Source organism: Scyliorhinus torazame, chromosome 2 (genome assembly GCF_047496885.1).
Source record: "Scyliorhinus torazame isolate Kashiwa2021f chromosome 2, sScyTor2.1, whole genome shotgun sequence".
In the NCBI taxonomy this organism is placed as follows: Eukaryota; Metazoa; Chordata; class Chondrichthyes; order Carcharhiniformes; family Scyliorhinidae; genus Scyliorhinus; species Scyliorhinus torazame.
The window spans coordinates 187,491,752-187,508,118 of NC_092708.1; the positions used below are offsets into that span (position 1 = coordinate 187,491,752).

The window sequence follows — 16,367 nt, forward strand, 5'->3', positions numbered from 1 at the left end:
CCTTTGCCCTTGAGATATTTCCGGATTTCCTCCTCCCAAATGGGACACTGTCCCACTCTACTGCTGCTGGTCGCTGCGACCGCAGGTTCCTCAGGGTTCATGAGGCGCTGCATTGCCTGCATGGCCATCTCTCCTATCCGACTGCTTCTTTTAAATTTGGAACAGGGGAAAGGCGGTATTGTAGATGCGGGTATGGCTTGCGGTATTTTCCGAAAATACAGACTTCCGACAGTTTTGATGCAACAAAATCTATCAGTTTTACCTTATAGCCCTGTTAGTTACGCATGCATACACACACGTCCGAATTATGACTATTGATCAGAACTGCTTGAACACTTGTGGTTTTCTGTTTCCAATTGGGTTTCTAATTGAAATTTCTTGGGTTCTCCCGGAGTGGTTTTCCACTTCTAGATCGGGTCCCGGCGGAGTCGCCAAAATGTTGCTCGTTTTAGCCTTAGTTTAATTGCTCTTATTCTGTCACCTTTGCTCTTGAGTCACCAGGTATCTTTCTGATACCGCCACGTGGTTCAAGTCCGAGTAATGATTAATAATCCAACACACCGCTTAGTAAGAGTTAAATCAACTTTCATTTATTATATACAGCAATTAATACTTATACATTAATTCTACTTCTAAGCTACTTCCTACAACTAACAGGCCAATACTTAACTTGGAACTGGCCCACTGTTCTTTCCCACTGGCCTTTCGTATGGGTTCTGAGCCTGCGGGATTCAAAGCTGGTACAGGTCGATAGTCAGGAGTGCCTATCTCGTAGCGAGCGTTGGAGTAAGACTTATGTTTCTCGCGGCTGTTGCAGAGGGTCTCGAAGGGTGCGGAGAGGAGAAGAAGGGTCAATTTGAATTTGGCCCCTATTCTTATAGTCCCCAGGGGCTTCCCGCCTCTCGGGGCGGATCTTGTACCTGGTTCCAAGTGATTGGACTTGGTCCCAATCACTTGGTTCGATATTATCCAATGCTGGAGCGATTACTTGATCGAGGGGTGGTCGTTTACCTCTCTTTGTGTAAGATCCTGCTGGCGCCGAAAAGTCTGGGTCGGCTTTGTGTTACTAATTTGTAGCATATTGTTCCTGGAATTGCTACTTTATGTGCAGATGGCTGGGGTGTTGTTATGTTGATGGCTGCAAGTATCGATTCGGTCTGGCTTCCCCAGAGGCGAATACACTGTTTTACCTGCAGCTGTCTGTTTGAGTCCTGTTGGCTGATTTTCCCATCAGCCTCTTCCGTTCGCCATTTTAAATCGGGGTTTGGCCATTTTAATCGGGAGTTAGCCATTTTACATGGCTACAGGCACCTGTAGGGGGCGTCGGTGGGTGGGATGGCCTATGTAGGAGCGGCGGGAGGACCGACCCTCCAGTGAGGTGCTGTGGGGGGGGGAAGGGGGTGGGGGTAAAGGTTCGGGTGCGCGTGGGGTTCCGGCGGGCACCAGGTCCCGGAGGGAGACTGTATCTTGCCGGCCGTCAGGGAACGCCACTTAGGCGTACTGGGGGGTAGCGTGCAGCATGTGGACCCTCTCGATGAACGGGTCCGACTTGTGCGCCCGCACGTGCTTCCGAAGCAGGATGGGTCTGGGTGTCGCTAGCCAGGTTGGGAGCGAGGTCCCGGAGGAGGACTTCCTAGGGAAGACAAGGGGACGTTCATGAGGTGTCTGATTGGTAGTTGTACAGAGCAGCGACCGGATGGCGTGGAGGGCCTCCGGGAGGACTTCCTGCCAGCGGGAGATGGGGAGAGTCCTGGACCGTAGGGCCAGTAGAACGGTCTTCCCTCTCTACCTGCCCGTTTCCCCGGGGGTTGTAACTGGTTTTCCTGCTTGAGGCGATGCCCTTGCTGAGCAGGAATTGATGCAGTTCGTCGCTCATAAAGGAGGACCCCCTGTCACTGTGCATGTACGCGGGGAATCCGAACAGTGTAAAGATATCCTGGAGGGCCTTGATGACGGTGGTTGCGGTCTTGTCTGGGCAGGGGATGGCGAATGGGAACCGGGAGTACTCGTCAATCACGTTCAGGAAGTACGTGTTGCGGTCGGTGGAGGGGAGGGGGCCTTTGAAGTCCATGCTGAGGCGTTCAAAGGGACGGGAAGCCTTTATCAGGTGCACCCTCTCTGGCAGGTAGAAGTGCAGTTTGCACCCCGCGCAGATTTGGCAGTCCCTGGTGACTGTCCTGACCTCCTCGATGGAGTCTTAATGAAGTGTAAAAAGCGAGTGAACCCCGGATGGCAGAGGTCCTCGTGGAGGGCTCGGAGGCGGTCCACTTGTGCGGTGGCACAAGTGCCACAGGACAGGGCATCAGGAGGCTCGTTTAGCTTCCCGGGACGATACAAGATCTCGTAGTTGTAGGTGGAGAGTTCTATCCTCCACCGGAAGATCTTGTCGTTCTTTATCTTGCCCCGCTGTGCATTATCGAACATGAACGCCACCGACCGTTGGTCAGTGAGGAGTGTGAATCTCCTGCCGGCCAGGTAATGCCGCCAATGTCGCACAGCTTCTACTATGGCTTGTGCCTCTTTTTCGACCGAGGAATGGCGAATTTCTGAAGCATGGAGGGGACGGGAGAAGAAGGCCACGGGTCTGCCTGCTTGGTTGAGGGTAGCGGCCAGAGCTACGTCGGACGCATCGCTCTCGACCTGGAAGGGGAGGGACTCGTCGATGGCGCGCATCATGGTCTTTGCAATGTCTACTTTGATGCGGCTGAAGGCCTGGTGGGCCTCCGTCGTCAGGGGGAAGGTTGTGGACTGTATTAGGGGTCGGGCTTTGTCTGCGTAGTTCGGTACCCACTGTGCGTAATAACTGAAAAACCCGAGGCAGCGCTTCAGGGCCTTGGGGCAGTGAGGGAGGGGGAACTCCATAAGGGGGTGCATGCGTTCAGGGTCGGGGCCTATAACTCCATTTCGCACTACGTCGCCTAGAATGGCTAGGCGGTCGGTGCTAAATACGCATTTATCCTACGTTAAGTTAAGGATTTCCGGGGTCTGGAGAAATGCGGAGGTTGGTGTCATGGTCCTGCTGGTCATGGCCGCAGATGGTGACGTTATCAAGATACGGGAACGTTGCACGTAAGCCGTATCAGTCAACCATTCAGTCCATCTCGCGTTGGAAGACCAAGACCCCATGAGTGACACCAAAGGGAACCCTTAAAAATTGGTAGAGCCGCCCATCTGCTTCGAAGGCAGTGTACTTGCGGTCACTAGTGCGGAGGGGTAGCTGATGGTAAGCGGACTTGAGATCCACCGTGGAGAAGACCTTGTATTGCGCGATCCTGTTCACCAGATCGGGGGAGAGGGTAGGCATCCAGCTGCGTAAACCTGTTGATGATCTGACTGTAGTCAATGACCATCCTATGTTTCTCCCCGATCTTCACCACCACTACTTGAGCTCTTCAGGGACTGTTGCTCGCTTCAATGACCCCTTCCCTCAGTAGCCTTTGGACCTCTGACCTGATGAAGATCCGGTCCTGGGCACTGTACCGTCTGCTCCTGCTGGCGACGGGTTTGCAATCCGGGGTGAGGTTCGCAAACAGGGAAAGCGGGTCGACCTTAAGGGTCACGAGGCCGCAGACAGTAAGGGGGGTATAGGGCCGCTGAATTTAAAGGTCAGGCTTTACAAGTTACATTGGAAGTCCAACCCCAGGAGTGTAGCCGCGCAGAGGTGCGGCAGGACATAAAGGCAGAACTTGTTGAATTTCCTGCCTTGGACAGTGTGGTTTGCTAGGCAGAACCCCTTTATCTCCACCAAGTGTGACCCGGAGGCCAGGGAGATTCTTTGGTTTACAGGGTGGGTAACAGGTGAACAGCGCCTTACCGTGTTGGGGTGTATAAAGCTCTCCGTGCTCCCAGAGTTGATCAGGCAAAATGTCTCGTGGCCGTTGATGAGTCGCGAGTGTCAGAGAATCGCCGGGGGCTGGCGTGAATCCCGCCCCCGCCAGTTGCCGAATTCTCCGGCACCGGAAATTCGGCGGGGGCGTGAATCGCGCCGCGCCGGTTGGCGCCCCCCCCCCCGCGATTCTCCGGCCCGGATGGGCCCAAGTCCCGCCGCTAAAATGCCTGTCCCGCCGGCGTAGATTAAACCACCTACCTTGCTGGCGGGACAAGGCGGCGCGGGCGGGCTCCGGGGTCCAGGGGGGGGGGGGGGATCTGGACCCGGGGGGTGCCCCCACGGTGGCCTGGCCTGCAATCGGGGCCCACCGATCCGCGGGCGGGCCTGTGCCATAGGGGCACTCTTTCCCTTCCGCCTTCGCCACGGTCTCCACCATGGCGGAGGCGGAAGAGACTCCCTCCACTGCGCATGCGCGGGAATGCCGTCAGCGGCCGTTGACGCTCCCGCGTATGCGCCGCCCGGAGATGTCATTTCCGCGCCAGCTGGCGGGGCACCAAAGGCCTTTTCCGCCAGCTGGCGGGGCAGAAATTCCTCCGGCGCGGGCCGAGCCCCTTAAGGTTGGGGCTCGGCCCCCAAAGATGCGGAGCATTCCGCACCTTTGGGGCGGCGCGATGCCCGACTGATTTGTGCCGTTTTGGGCGCCAGTCGGTGGACATCGCGCCGTTTCCGGAGAATTTCGCCCCAGATGTTTATTGTGCACAAATATTTACAGATACGTGCCCTAGCCCCATGATTAAACTGTGCCCTGCACCCGTGCCATCTTGACTGGTCTCTAACTTTCTGGCCTTACGGGCCCTAACGCTGTGTCTAAGTGGATCCCCAGATGGTACAGCAGGAGTGGAAGCGGCCTGCTGTGATTCCCGCCCTGCGACCTGGGTCCCCATTTGGCGGCTGTCTCCTGGGGCGACCCAGCTGCTGGTCGGGTGTCCCAGGTAGCATGGTGCCACCCTGTTCCACCCACTGCCCACCAGATGCACCAGGGACAGGAGGGGAAGGGGTCCGAGGTGCTGCAGTGTTCCAGCATCTCCCCTGCGGGCATCACCGACACGCGCCCCATCACCTCCTCCTCCCTTGGGTGTGTCTGATGGGCCCCGGGCTACTCCATGGGGTGGGGGTGCGAGTGGAGCTATCCCCCGAGGCTCCCCCACCACCTGGCGCTGCCAGTCCTGGAGGACAGCTCTGGTCTCGGCCATGGAGCACAGGGAGTGGACCATCTCTGTCTAGGACTGCGCCACATCACTCGTTGACTGTGCCACCACCTTCTGGGTTTGCGTCACATCAGCCAGTGACTGCACCAGCTCCCTCTGGGACTGGACCACCTCCTCTGTCCCTGCGCCTTGTCCACCAGCACCTGGGCAATACCACGTTCCTAGCCATGACCTGCTGTGACTGAGCCCGCTCAGGAGCGCCGCTATAATTTATAGGTGGGGTGGCTCTGGCACAGGGTTGCCTTTGAGATGGCAACCCTGTCCTGGGCACAGAATGCGAAGCTCAAAACCCATCTGGATGACAGCTAGGCTCTGGAGTCGGCCTGCTCTCCGACCATCCGCCCCCCCGGTGTTCCTACCTCCGCCTGCTGTACCGGATCAGCTGTGTGGGGATCACCAGATAGTGCCCCAAGAGCCTCTTCACTAAAGTGCCCAACCGAGGTGAGTGTCTCTGGGATGGTGGAGGGTGTTGGAGACAGCTGTGACGGGAAGTCAGTGTCCTCCTTCGACTCGAGCTCCGGGGTCTCCTGAGGCTCGGGCGGAGGGCTGGCATTCGGGCTGCTCTCAGCGTCAGTGCTCAGCTCACAGGGGGGACTCCGGCTGTGGCACTGGCCTGGGGGCAGGGGGCACCGGATGGACCCTCCCCACCTCCAGCAGCTCCTGCGAGACAGAAGACAAGACACATGATTAGACCGCGGGCCGGGGGCTGGTGGGGATGAGGGTGGGGTGGTGTAGGGTGAGAGGGTGGTGTGGGGGGTGAAGGTGGTGTGGGGGTGAGGGTGGTGGCAGGGTGAGGGTGGTGTGGGGATGGTGTTGGGGAGGTTTGACATGTGTCATGAGGAATTGCAACTCAGCAGGGTCTCACTTCCTCGCCCATGGCCGAACTCCACCTCGGCGACCTCCCTATCCTCCGGGCTGCCGACCACATCCAGGGCCCTCTGCTCTGCCATGATGAGGGGCCGCAGGTCCGGCGGTCCCCTTCCTATCTTCTTCCACTCACGACGGTTGTAGGGGCCTTCTCCTGGGGGGGGGGGGGGGGGGGGGGGGGGGGGGGACCTCAGTGGCCACGGTAACCTGGCCATGATGGCCGGTAGTGGTTCCGACATGTGGTGCAGGGTGGGGGTTCGGACGCCTTCCGAGTTGGGGGGGGGAGTTTAAGGTGTATGGGAGGGTTGGTGTCATGCGCACAGTGCTGCCTACTCACCCTGGCCACCCTGAGGAGGACGTGCAGCTTTTTCTGTCCGGATGGTGTTGCCCACAGCGCTGGCCGCCTCTGCCACCTGCGCCCAGGCACGGCGAATAGCGGTGCTGCCAGTCTCCTTCCCAGGCCGGAGTACAGGGTCATCCGCCTCTCCTCCATAACGTCCAGGAGGGTCTCCAGCTCGGCGTCACTGATGCGTGGAGCTGCTCTCCTTGCTGCCATCTTATTGGCTGGGATGGTGTGTGTGGGGAGTGAAGTGTGTCTGTGCAGCTGCAGCTCGTCAGCCTCCTCAGAGTCAATCGCGAAACCAGCGAATCCGGCACCGTTTCTCATTGGAATCGATTGTGTTCCATGTGTCGCCGGTGCTAGCCCCTCAATAGCAGCTGAATTGGTCCAGGTGCGGCACCAGTTTTGCTGTCGTGGAACTCCACGAATTCTGCACCAGCGTCAACATTAGTCTCAGAAATGGAGAATCTTGCCCAACGTCTCTAATTATCTATTCCCCAGGAAATCCCCAGAAATGATAACAAAATCCCATTAGGCCTCCTTGTAAACCTGAACAAAACAAGGTGGAAATAAAATGATCTCATGTTTACTACATCTTAATTGTCCCTTTTGTAGCCACAAAACCTAGCTGACTTTCAAACCAGGATTTAAAAAAATCTTACTGCAACAGATACATACAAACCCTAAACAGGTTTTTAAACCGTTATTGCACCAGATATAGATAATAAAATCTATGTACGAAATTCCGACATTCATCACTATCCTAATGTAAGTGGAGGAGGTTCGAAGGGTCTATGGCCTTCTCCTGTTCTCATTTCTTCTGATCTTATATTAATAAGAAACCTCCAAATATGGCAGAGACCAAGAGCAGCCAGACATCCATCATTTTTGGGAGTGGGGGTCAGTCAGTCTCTCATCAGAGTTACAGCGGTAGTCCCTGTGTATGAAGAGTCCCTCTCGCTTACTGGCAGTCACAAAGGACAATGGAAACATCTGATTAATGTGCATAAGGCAGAATAGTTCAAACAATACAAATTAGGGTCATCCAATGTCTCCGACAATGAACATCAACTTGTTCCCTTTCAGCTCCTGAGGACAGAAGTTGAGGAGCGAATCTTATCTCTGGACAGTAACAATAGTGTAATGGATGTCCTGCACGGATTGCTAAACACACGATGGCTGCAGTCACTACTGAAGGTAAAAAATATACTGAAACACGGTGGGCGGGTTTCTCCGGTCCGCCAGCATCATTTTCCTGCTCCGCACCCTGCCAGCAGCAGGATTCTCTGTTCCCGCAGGGCCAATGGAGTTTCCCGTTGTGGCCGTCGGGAAACCCGCAGACATGGGGTGCACTGCCAGAGGACCGAAGGATCCCACCGACGGAGAATTCCGCAGCATAGCTTTGGAGAATCTCTTTTGAGCTTCCCCACTTACACTGTGGTCCTGCCCTCCCAATATCTGGAGGGGGAGAGGGTGGCACAACGGTAATTTCATTGGACTACAAGTGCAGAAGTCCAGGCTAATCTTCGAGGGGCATGGGATCAAATCGCACCACAGCACCTGGTGGAATTAAAAGTTTGTTATGATGAACCTTCGATTGTTGTAAAAACCCATCTGGTTACCTAATGCCCTTTAGGGAAGGAATCTGCTGTCCTTACCCTGCCTGGCCTACATGTGGCACAGCAATGTGGTTGACTCTTAACTGCCCTCTGAAATGGCCCAGCAAGCCACTCAGTTCAAGGACAATTAGAGATGGGCAACAAATGCTGGCACAGCCAGTGACACCCACATGAAAGAATGTTTTAAAAAGTGAGCAGCCCCATTGCAGAGTTAATGATGCTACCCCTTACCTGATCCAATGGATAATTTAATCATGTCACCATAAAACTTGCTGTTGTTTTGAATGTTTACTTTAGTTTACACTCTCATCTTGGCTATTAGCAGGTTATATACTGAGAAGAAATAGCGGCTGACTGATGCACGATCAATGACCACTAAAACGAGGTTGTAGTACTCTTTGTAGAAGGCTTTAATAAGCTAGATGTTTCCCCCAGCAGCTCAGGTACAGAATGAAGGCTGCTGGGACGGCACGGGCTCTTATACCCCGCCTTGCAGGGCGGAGCTATTATACTCTCTAGCCAATAGTAAGCATATAGGTTCTACCAATGGTACTTCAGCCTCTCAGGTACCGTAATACCTATAATACCACATTCACCCCCTGTTAAAAAAAAGTCCGGCGGGGGTGGTGGCCAGCAACTACAAAACATAACAACATGGTATAATTAGTTATGGAGGTACCGTAATACCTCCGTACAGTGTTTAGTAACTATTTACAAGTCTGGTAGCTATGTACATTTGGTGTTTTATATTTACAGATTACGGTTAAAATGAAGCAATCAGTCGATCAGGGGCCCTGGTCGTCCTCTGTGACCGTCAGAGCCTCGGTGGTGACTCCGGTGGAGGCTCAGGCGTCTGTGACTCCGGGAGCGTGGCTTCGATCTCCATGGCAGCTTTGTCACCCCTAGATGGCGCTGGTGGGGAAAACAGCTGACCTGGGAAGGGAGCGCCTGCGGGGTTGTCGGTGGGTGGGAGGGGCCTAGGCACGGGCGGCGGAAGGACTAATCCTCCTGTAAGGTGCTGTGGTGGAGGGGAGGGTGGGACTGGTGGCTGGAATGTGCGTGGGGTTCCGGTGGGCGCCAGGTCCTGTAGGGAGACCGTATCTTGTCGGCCGTCGGGGTACGCCACGTAGGCGTACTGGGGATTAGCATGGAGCAGATGGACCCTCTCGACCAACGGGTCTGACATGTGCGGCCGCACGTGTTTGCGGAGCAGGATGGGTCCGGGTGCTGCCAGCCAGGTCGGGAGCGAGGTCCCGGAGGAGGACTTCCTAGGGAATACAGGGAGACATTCGTGAGGTGTCTGATTGGTGGTCGTACAGAGTAGTAACCGGATTGAGTGGAGGGCATCCGGGAGGACTTCTTGCCAGCGGAAGACTGGGAGGTTCCTGGACCGTAGGGCCAGTAGGACTGTCTTCCAGACCGTTCCATTCTCCCTCTCCACCTGTCCGTTACCCCGGGGGTTGTAACTGGTCGTCCTGCTCGAGGCGATGCCCTTGCTGAGCAGGAATTGATGCAGTTTGTCGCTCATAAAGGAGGGCCCTCTATCACTGTGTATGTAAGCGGGGAACCCGAACAGTGCAAAGATGCTTTGGAGGGCCTTGATGACGGTGGAGGCAGTCATGTCGGGGCAGGGGATGGCGAATGGGAACCGAGAGTACTCGTCAATCACATTCAGGAAGTACGTGTTGCGGCCGGTGGAGGGGAGGGGGCCTTTGAAGTCCATGCTGAGGTGTTCAAAGGGACGGGAAGCCTTTATCAGGTGCGCCCTCTCTGGCCGGTAGAAATGCGGTTTGCACTCCGCGCAGATTTGGCAGTCCCTGGTGGCTGTCCTGACCTCCTCGATGGAGTAGGGCAGGTTGCAGGTCTTGATGAAATGGAAAAGGCGAGTGACCCCCGGGTGGCAGAGGTCCTCGCGGAGGGCTCGGAGGTGGTCCACTTGTGCGGTGGCACATGTGCCGTGGGACAGGGCGTCAGGGGGCTCATTTAGCTTCCCGGGACAATACAAGATCTCATAGTTGTTGGTGGAGAGTTCGACCCTCCACCATAAGATCTTGTCGTTTTTTATCTTGCCCCGCTGTGCATTATCGAACATGAAAGCAACCGACCGTTGGTCAGTGAGGAGAGTGAATTTCCTGCCGGCCAGGTAATGCCTCCAATGTCGCACAGCTTCGACTATGGCCTGGGCCTCCTTTTCGACTGAGGAATGGCGGATTTCGGAAGCATGGAGGGTACGGGAGAAGAAGGCCACGGGTCTGCCCACTTGGTTGAGGATGGCCGCCAGAGCTACGTTGGACGCATCGCTCTCGACCTGGAAGGGGAGGGACTCGTCGATGGCGTGCATTGTGGCCTTTGCGATGTCTGCTTTGATGCGGCTGAAGGCCTGGCGGGCCTCTATCGACAGGGGAAATACAGTGGATTGGATCAGGGGACGGGCCTTGTCCGCGTAGTTGGGGACCCACTGGGCGTAGTAGCTAAAAAGCCCTAGGCAGCGTTTTCGGGCCTTAGAGCAGTGAGGGAGGGGGAACTCTATAAGGGGGCGCATGCATTCAGGGTTGGCGCCTATAACTCCATTTTGCACTACGTAGCCGAGAATGGCTAGACGGTTGGTGCTAAATACGCATTCATCCTTATTGTATGTTAGGTTAAAGATTTTAGCGGTCTGGAGAACTTTTTGGAGGTTGGTGTCGTGGTCCTGCTGGTTGTGGCCGCAGATGGTGACATTATCGAGATACGGGAATGTTGCCCGTAAACCGTACCAGTCAACCATTCGGTCCATGGTGCGGATTGGGAGCTGGTGGTAGGCGGACTTGAGGTCCACCGTGGAGAAGACCTTATAATGCGCACCAGGTTGGATATGCGGGGGAGGGGGTACGCGTCCAGCTGCGTAAACCTGTTGATGGTCTGACTGTAGTCGATGACCATCCTATGCTTCTCCCCGGTCTTTACCACCACTACCTGAACTCTCCAGGGACTGTTACTGGCTTCAATGACCCATTCCCTCAGTAGCCTTTGGACCTCTGACCTAATAAAGATCCGGTCCTGGGCACTGTAGCGTCTGCTCCTGGTGGCGACGGGTTTGCAATCATGGGTGAGGTTCGCAAACAGAGAAGGCGGGTCGACCTTAAGGGTTGCGAGGCCGCAGACAGTAAGGGGGGTATAGGGCCGCCGAATTGGAAGGTCAGACTTTGAAGGTTACACTGGAAGTCTAAACCCAGGAGTGTAGCCGCGCAGAGGTGGGGAAGGACGTAGAGATGGAAATTTTTGAACTCCCTTCCCTGGACTGTGAGGTTTGCTAAACAAAACCCCTTTATCTCCACTGAGTGGGAACCGGAGGCCAGTGAGATCTTTTGATTAACCGGGTGGATGAGGAGGGAACAGCGCCATGTCGGGGTGTATGAAGCTCTCCGTGCACCCAGAGTCAATTAAGCAGGACGTCTCGTGCCCGTTGAAAACGGTCGTCGTAGCGGTTGAGTGTGTTCGAGGTCGAGACTGATCCAGAGTCACCGAGGCCAATCGCAGTAGTTGAGAATTCTGTTCAGGCAGTGTGTGGTCGGTCGAGGTGGGGTCCTGGGGGCCCATCCAAGATGGCGTCTCCCATTGGTCGTACATGGCCAGGGGTGCACAAAATGGCGGCGCCCAGCCCTCAAGCGTGGCGTCCGTGGAACAAGATGGCGGCACCCGGGGTCCGCACGTGGCCCTGGGATATGGGGGGTGGCGGCGACCGCTGGCCACACGGGGCCCGTGGAGAAGTTTGTGGTGGCGGTCCGGATTCGCCGCTGGGGACCGCGGCCACCGCACGGGCCTGACATACCCCCACGAAATGGCCCTTTTTGCCGCATCCCCTGCAGGTGGATGTGCGGGCCGGGCAGCGCTGGCGGGGGTGCTTGGCCTGCCCACAAAAGTAGCAGCGGGGCCCCCGGGGTTAGCAGGCCGCCTTGCAGCGCAGGCCTGCGGGGGAACGGGGGAAGTCTCTGGGTCGGCCGCTGCGGGGTTCCACGCTGCCCAGGGGGCAGCCGCGCGGTCGGGAACGTAGGCGCGAGCGTTCCTGGAGGCCACGTCCAGGGAGCCTGCGAGGGCCCATGCCTCCCTGAGACCCAGGGTGTCTTTCTCTAACAGGCGCTGGCGGATTTGAGATGAAAGCATACCTGCCACGAAAGCGTCCCGGACTAAGAGTTCCGTGTGTTCGCTCGCCGAAACCTGCGGGCAGCCGCAGCTTCTGCCCAGCACCAGGACTGCCTAGTAGAATTCCTCCAACGATTCCCCAGGGGTTTGCCGTCTTGTTGCAAGCAGATGCCGGGCATAGACCTGGTTTACCGGGCGAATATAGTGTCCTTTTAGCAGCTCGATTGCTGCATCGAAGTCTTCCGCTTCCTCGATGAGGGTGTAGATCTCCGGGGTCACCCTTGAGTGCAGGACGTGCATTTTCTGCTCTCCCATGGGTGCGTTTTCTGCCGTCTCGAGATATCCTTTAAAACACGCCAGCCAGTGCTTAAAGATCGCCGCTGCGTTCGCCGCATGGGGGCTATGTTGCAGACACTCCGGCTTGATTCGGAGCTCCATCCTTTCTTCTTAAAATTCTAGCTTATTAAATTGATGCACGATCAATAACCACTAAAGCGAGGTTGTAGTACAATTGAAGGCTTTAATAAGCTAGTTGTTTCTCCCAGCAGCTCAGGTACAGAATGAGGGCTGCTGGGACGGCACAGGTTCTTATACCCCGCCTATCAGGGAGGGGCTATTATACTCTCTAGCCATTAGTAGGCATATAGGTTCTACCAATGGTACTTCAGCCTCTCAGGTACCGTAATACCTGTAATACCACACTGACAAAATATTTCAGAAAGTATTTCATTTAGCAATATATGGGAATTCAAGCTGGACAATCTCAGTAATGTTTCAGAACTATTCACAGTTCTGAATACTACTTGGCCAAGGGATATAAAGTTGTGAGAATGATAGGGCTGCCCTTCAGACTGAGGGGGGTAGACCGTGGAGTTCCCCAGTGCTTTTCAGTTTTTAAAAATATTTTTTTATCTCCTCCTTTTTCACATTTTCTCCCAAATTTACGCCCAACAATAAACAATAATCAGTAACGAATATGTCAATCCCCATATCAATAACAACGATCCCATCCTCCCACCAAACCCCCAAACATTAGCCGGCATGTTCACATAAACAAATAACAAAAAGGAATCAGGAATCATCCATGGTCGCGATTAACACACACAGTCCCCCTCCCCCTCCAACCCTCCCAACTCCGCCCCCCCACTAATGTTCGATGTTATCCAATTCTTGAAAGTGCATAATGAATAATCCTCATGGATTGTAGAACCCCTCCATCCTTCCCCTCAGTTCAAACTTAACCTTCTCAAGAGTCAGGAATTCCAACAGGTCCCCCCGCCACACCAGGGCACAGGGTGGAGAGGTTGCGCTCCATCCCAACAGGATCCGCCTTCGGGCGATCAACGAGGCGAAGGCTACAACATCTGCCTCCGCACCCGTTTCCAACCCCGGCTGGTCCGACACCCCGAATATGGCCTCCCGAGGGCCCGGGTCCAGTTTCACATGTACCACTTTAGAGATTACCCTAAAATCCTCCTTCCAGTAATCCTCCAGCTTTGGACAGGACTAAAACATATGAACGTGGTTTGCGGGGCCTCCCCTGCAACGTTCACACACATCTTCGACCTCCTCAAAGAGCCGGCTCATCCTCGCCCTTGTAAGGTGCGTTCTATACACCACCTTCAGCTGTATCAGCCCCAACCTCACACACGAGGTGGATGTGTTTACCCTCCAGAGCACCTCACACCAGAACCCCTCCTCCATACCCTCTCCCAACTCTTCCTCCCACTTTGCCTTGATCCCTTCTAGTGGCGCCTTCTCCTCCTCCATAATAGCCCCATAAACTGCCGATACTATCCCCTTCTCCAGTCCCCCTGTCATCAGCACCTCCAGCAATGTGGAAGCCGCTCTGCTGGGAAGCTCTGTATCTCCTTTCTGGCAAAGTCTCGAACCTGCACGTATCTAAATATTTCCCCCTGCTCCAGCCCACCCCAGCGCTTTTCTTGAGGTACATAAATGAGGTACCATTTCAAAATTTGGTAACGACACAAAACTTGGAAGTACTTTTTAAATATGTTCCTTCACGAAAATGAAATGCAAATCGCTTATTGTCACAAGTAGGCTTCAAATGAAGTTACTGTGAAAAGCCCCTAGTCGCCACATTCCGGCGCCTGTTCGGGGAGGCTGTTACGGGAAGCCTCTTACATGTTACATGGAGCCCATCTCTAATTGCCCTTGAACTGAGCAGTGTGCTAAGAGTCAACCACCTTGCTGTGGATCTGGGGTCACATGTGTAGTGATCTATACATCTGTACATACATCTGCACATACACCAGGGACTGCAGGCAGATGTAACAGCCACAGCACCACTAGAGGGCATCAGAGAGACGGGTATAAAGGGGCGAGCCGAAGGGCGGATCCGCCTCTTTCAGAAGCACAGGGCTAGTGAGCAGCAGCAGGCAGAGACAGCTCAGCATAGGCAGCTTACCTTAGCTTCACTGGTCATATATCTTGACTGTATTACATCTAGTTAAGCTCTGGAAACAGAACAAACCTACTGAATAAAGTATTTGTGTTAACTGGAAGTCTACAATCTTTATTAAGACTGAGAGAATAATATAACATGTAGATCAGACCGAGTAAGGGTGGCTGTTTTTCATCCCCAAAGGGCATTTGTGAACCAGATATGTTTTTACAGCAATCGATGATGGTTTCTTGGTCACCGACACTGAGATTAGTTTTATAATTCCAGATTTATTAATTTAATCCAAATTAGACCAGCTGCTGTGGTGAGATTTTAACCCATGTCCCCAGGGCATTAGCCTCAAGATTAGTAGCCCACAGCTACTACAGCTTGACTACAGCTCCGTCTTCAACACCATAATCCCAGCCAAGCTCACATCAAAGCTCCAAAACCGAGGACTTGGCTCCTCACTCTGCAACTGGATCCTCGATTTTCTGACCAACAGACCACAATCAGTAAGAATGATCAACAACACTGTCATGATATTCAAACACACATCACAATACACACATCATGATAGACAGACCAACAGACCAATTAGCACACATAACACGACAGCCAATCACAGACAAGAGCAGACACAGTATAAGACAAGAAACACGACACCTGCTGGCCAGTCTATCTGGAGACAGGACAAGGCCAGGACCTCATTAACAAGACACTCACACAGTCACCACGTGCTGAGTACCAAGACAGATGTGTAAATAACTAGTTGGAATAAAACTGCGTTGTACCAAACGCAACCATGTTGGTCCGTCTGTACCTCAGAGCACCCAACACCACAAACACCTCCTCCAGTTTCCCATCCCCCACTCCACCATCTTTGACTGTCTCAATACCAACAGTCCTCAATACCGAGGCCCCGCAAGGCTGCGTACTTAGCCCCCTACTCTACTCCCTGTACACACACGACTGCGTGGCAAAACTTGGTTCCAACTCCATCTACAAGTTTGCTGACGATACGACCATAGTGGGCCGGATCTCGAATAACGATAAGTCAGAATACAGGAGGGAGATAGAGAACCTAGTTGAGTGGGGCAGCGACAACAATCTATCCCTCAATGCCAGCAAAACTAAAGAGCTGGTAATTGACTTCAGGAAGCAAAGTACTGTACACACCCCTGTCAGCATCAACGGGGCCAAGGTGGAGATGGTTAGCAGTTTCAAATTCCTAGGGGTGCACATCTCCAAAAATCTGTCCTGGTCCACCCACGTCGACGCTACCACCAAGAAAGCACAACAGCGCCTATACTTCCTCAGGAAACTAAGGAAATTCGGCATGTCCACATTAACTCTTACCAACTTTTACAGATGCACCATAGAAAGCATCCTATCGGGCTGCATCACAGCCTGGTATGGCAACTGCTCGGCCCAGGACCGCAAGAAACTTCAGAGAGTCGTGAACACTGCCCAGTCCATCGCACAAACCTGCCCCCCCCACCCCCCAATCCATTGAGTTCATCTACACCTCCCGCTGCCTGGGGAAAGCGGGCAGCATAATCAAAGACCCCTCCCACCCGGCTTACTCACTTGTGGTGGTATGTATTAGGGGTAATACGGTACACCAGGAATGCCGAGGAGCTATTGGAGGACAGATGCTGGATCCCGATTGGATCCTCCACCTACTGGGCTCCACCCAGATAGGAGGGGTATAAGAACCTGGGTTTAATCCCCGCAGCTGCATTCTGTAACTGAGCTGCTGGGGGAACGTGTCTGAACAAGTCTGCTCAATAAAGCCTCGATTGAAGTTCTTTACGTCTCACCTCGTGTGTGATCGATGGTGCTACATCACTCTTCCAACTTCTTCTATCGGGCAGGAGATACAGAAGTCTGAGAACACGTACGAACAGACTCAAAA

The 16,367-nt window shown here is 54.2% G+C and overlaps 1 protein-coding gene across 2 annotated transcripts in view; it reads left to right on the forward strand.

The window, feature by feature from the left end:
• The window catches only part of LOC140394247 (MAGUK p55 subfamily member 4-like), a 126,509-nt gene that overhangs the window by 23,264 nt on the left and 86,878 nt on the right, over nucleotides 1-16,367 (forward strand). For both annotated transcript variants that reach the window (XM_072481299.1, XM_072481291.1), the window contains exon 2: nucleotides 7,391-7,501. In XM_072481299.1, the coding sequence (XP_072337400.1) occupies nucleotides 7,448-7,501 (54 nt within the window). In that variant the 5' untranslated portion in view covers nucleotides 7,391-7,447. The remainder of the gene's footprint in view (nucleotides 1-7,390; nucleotides 7,502-16,367) is intronic.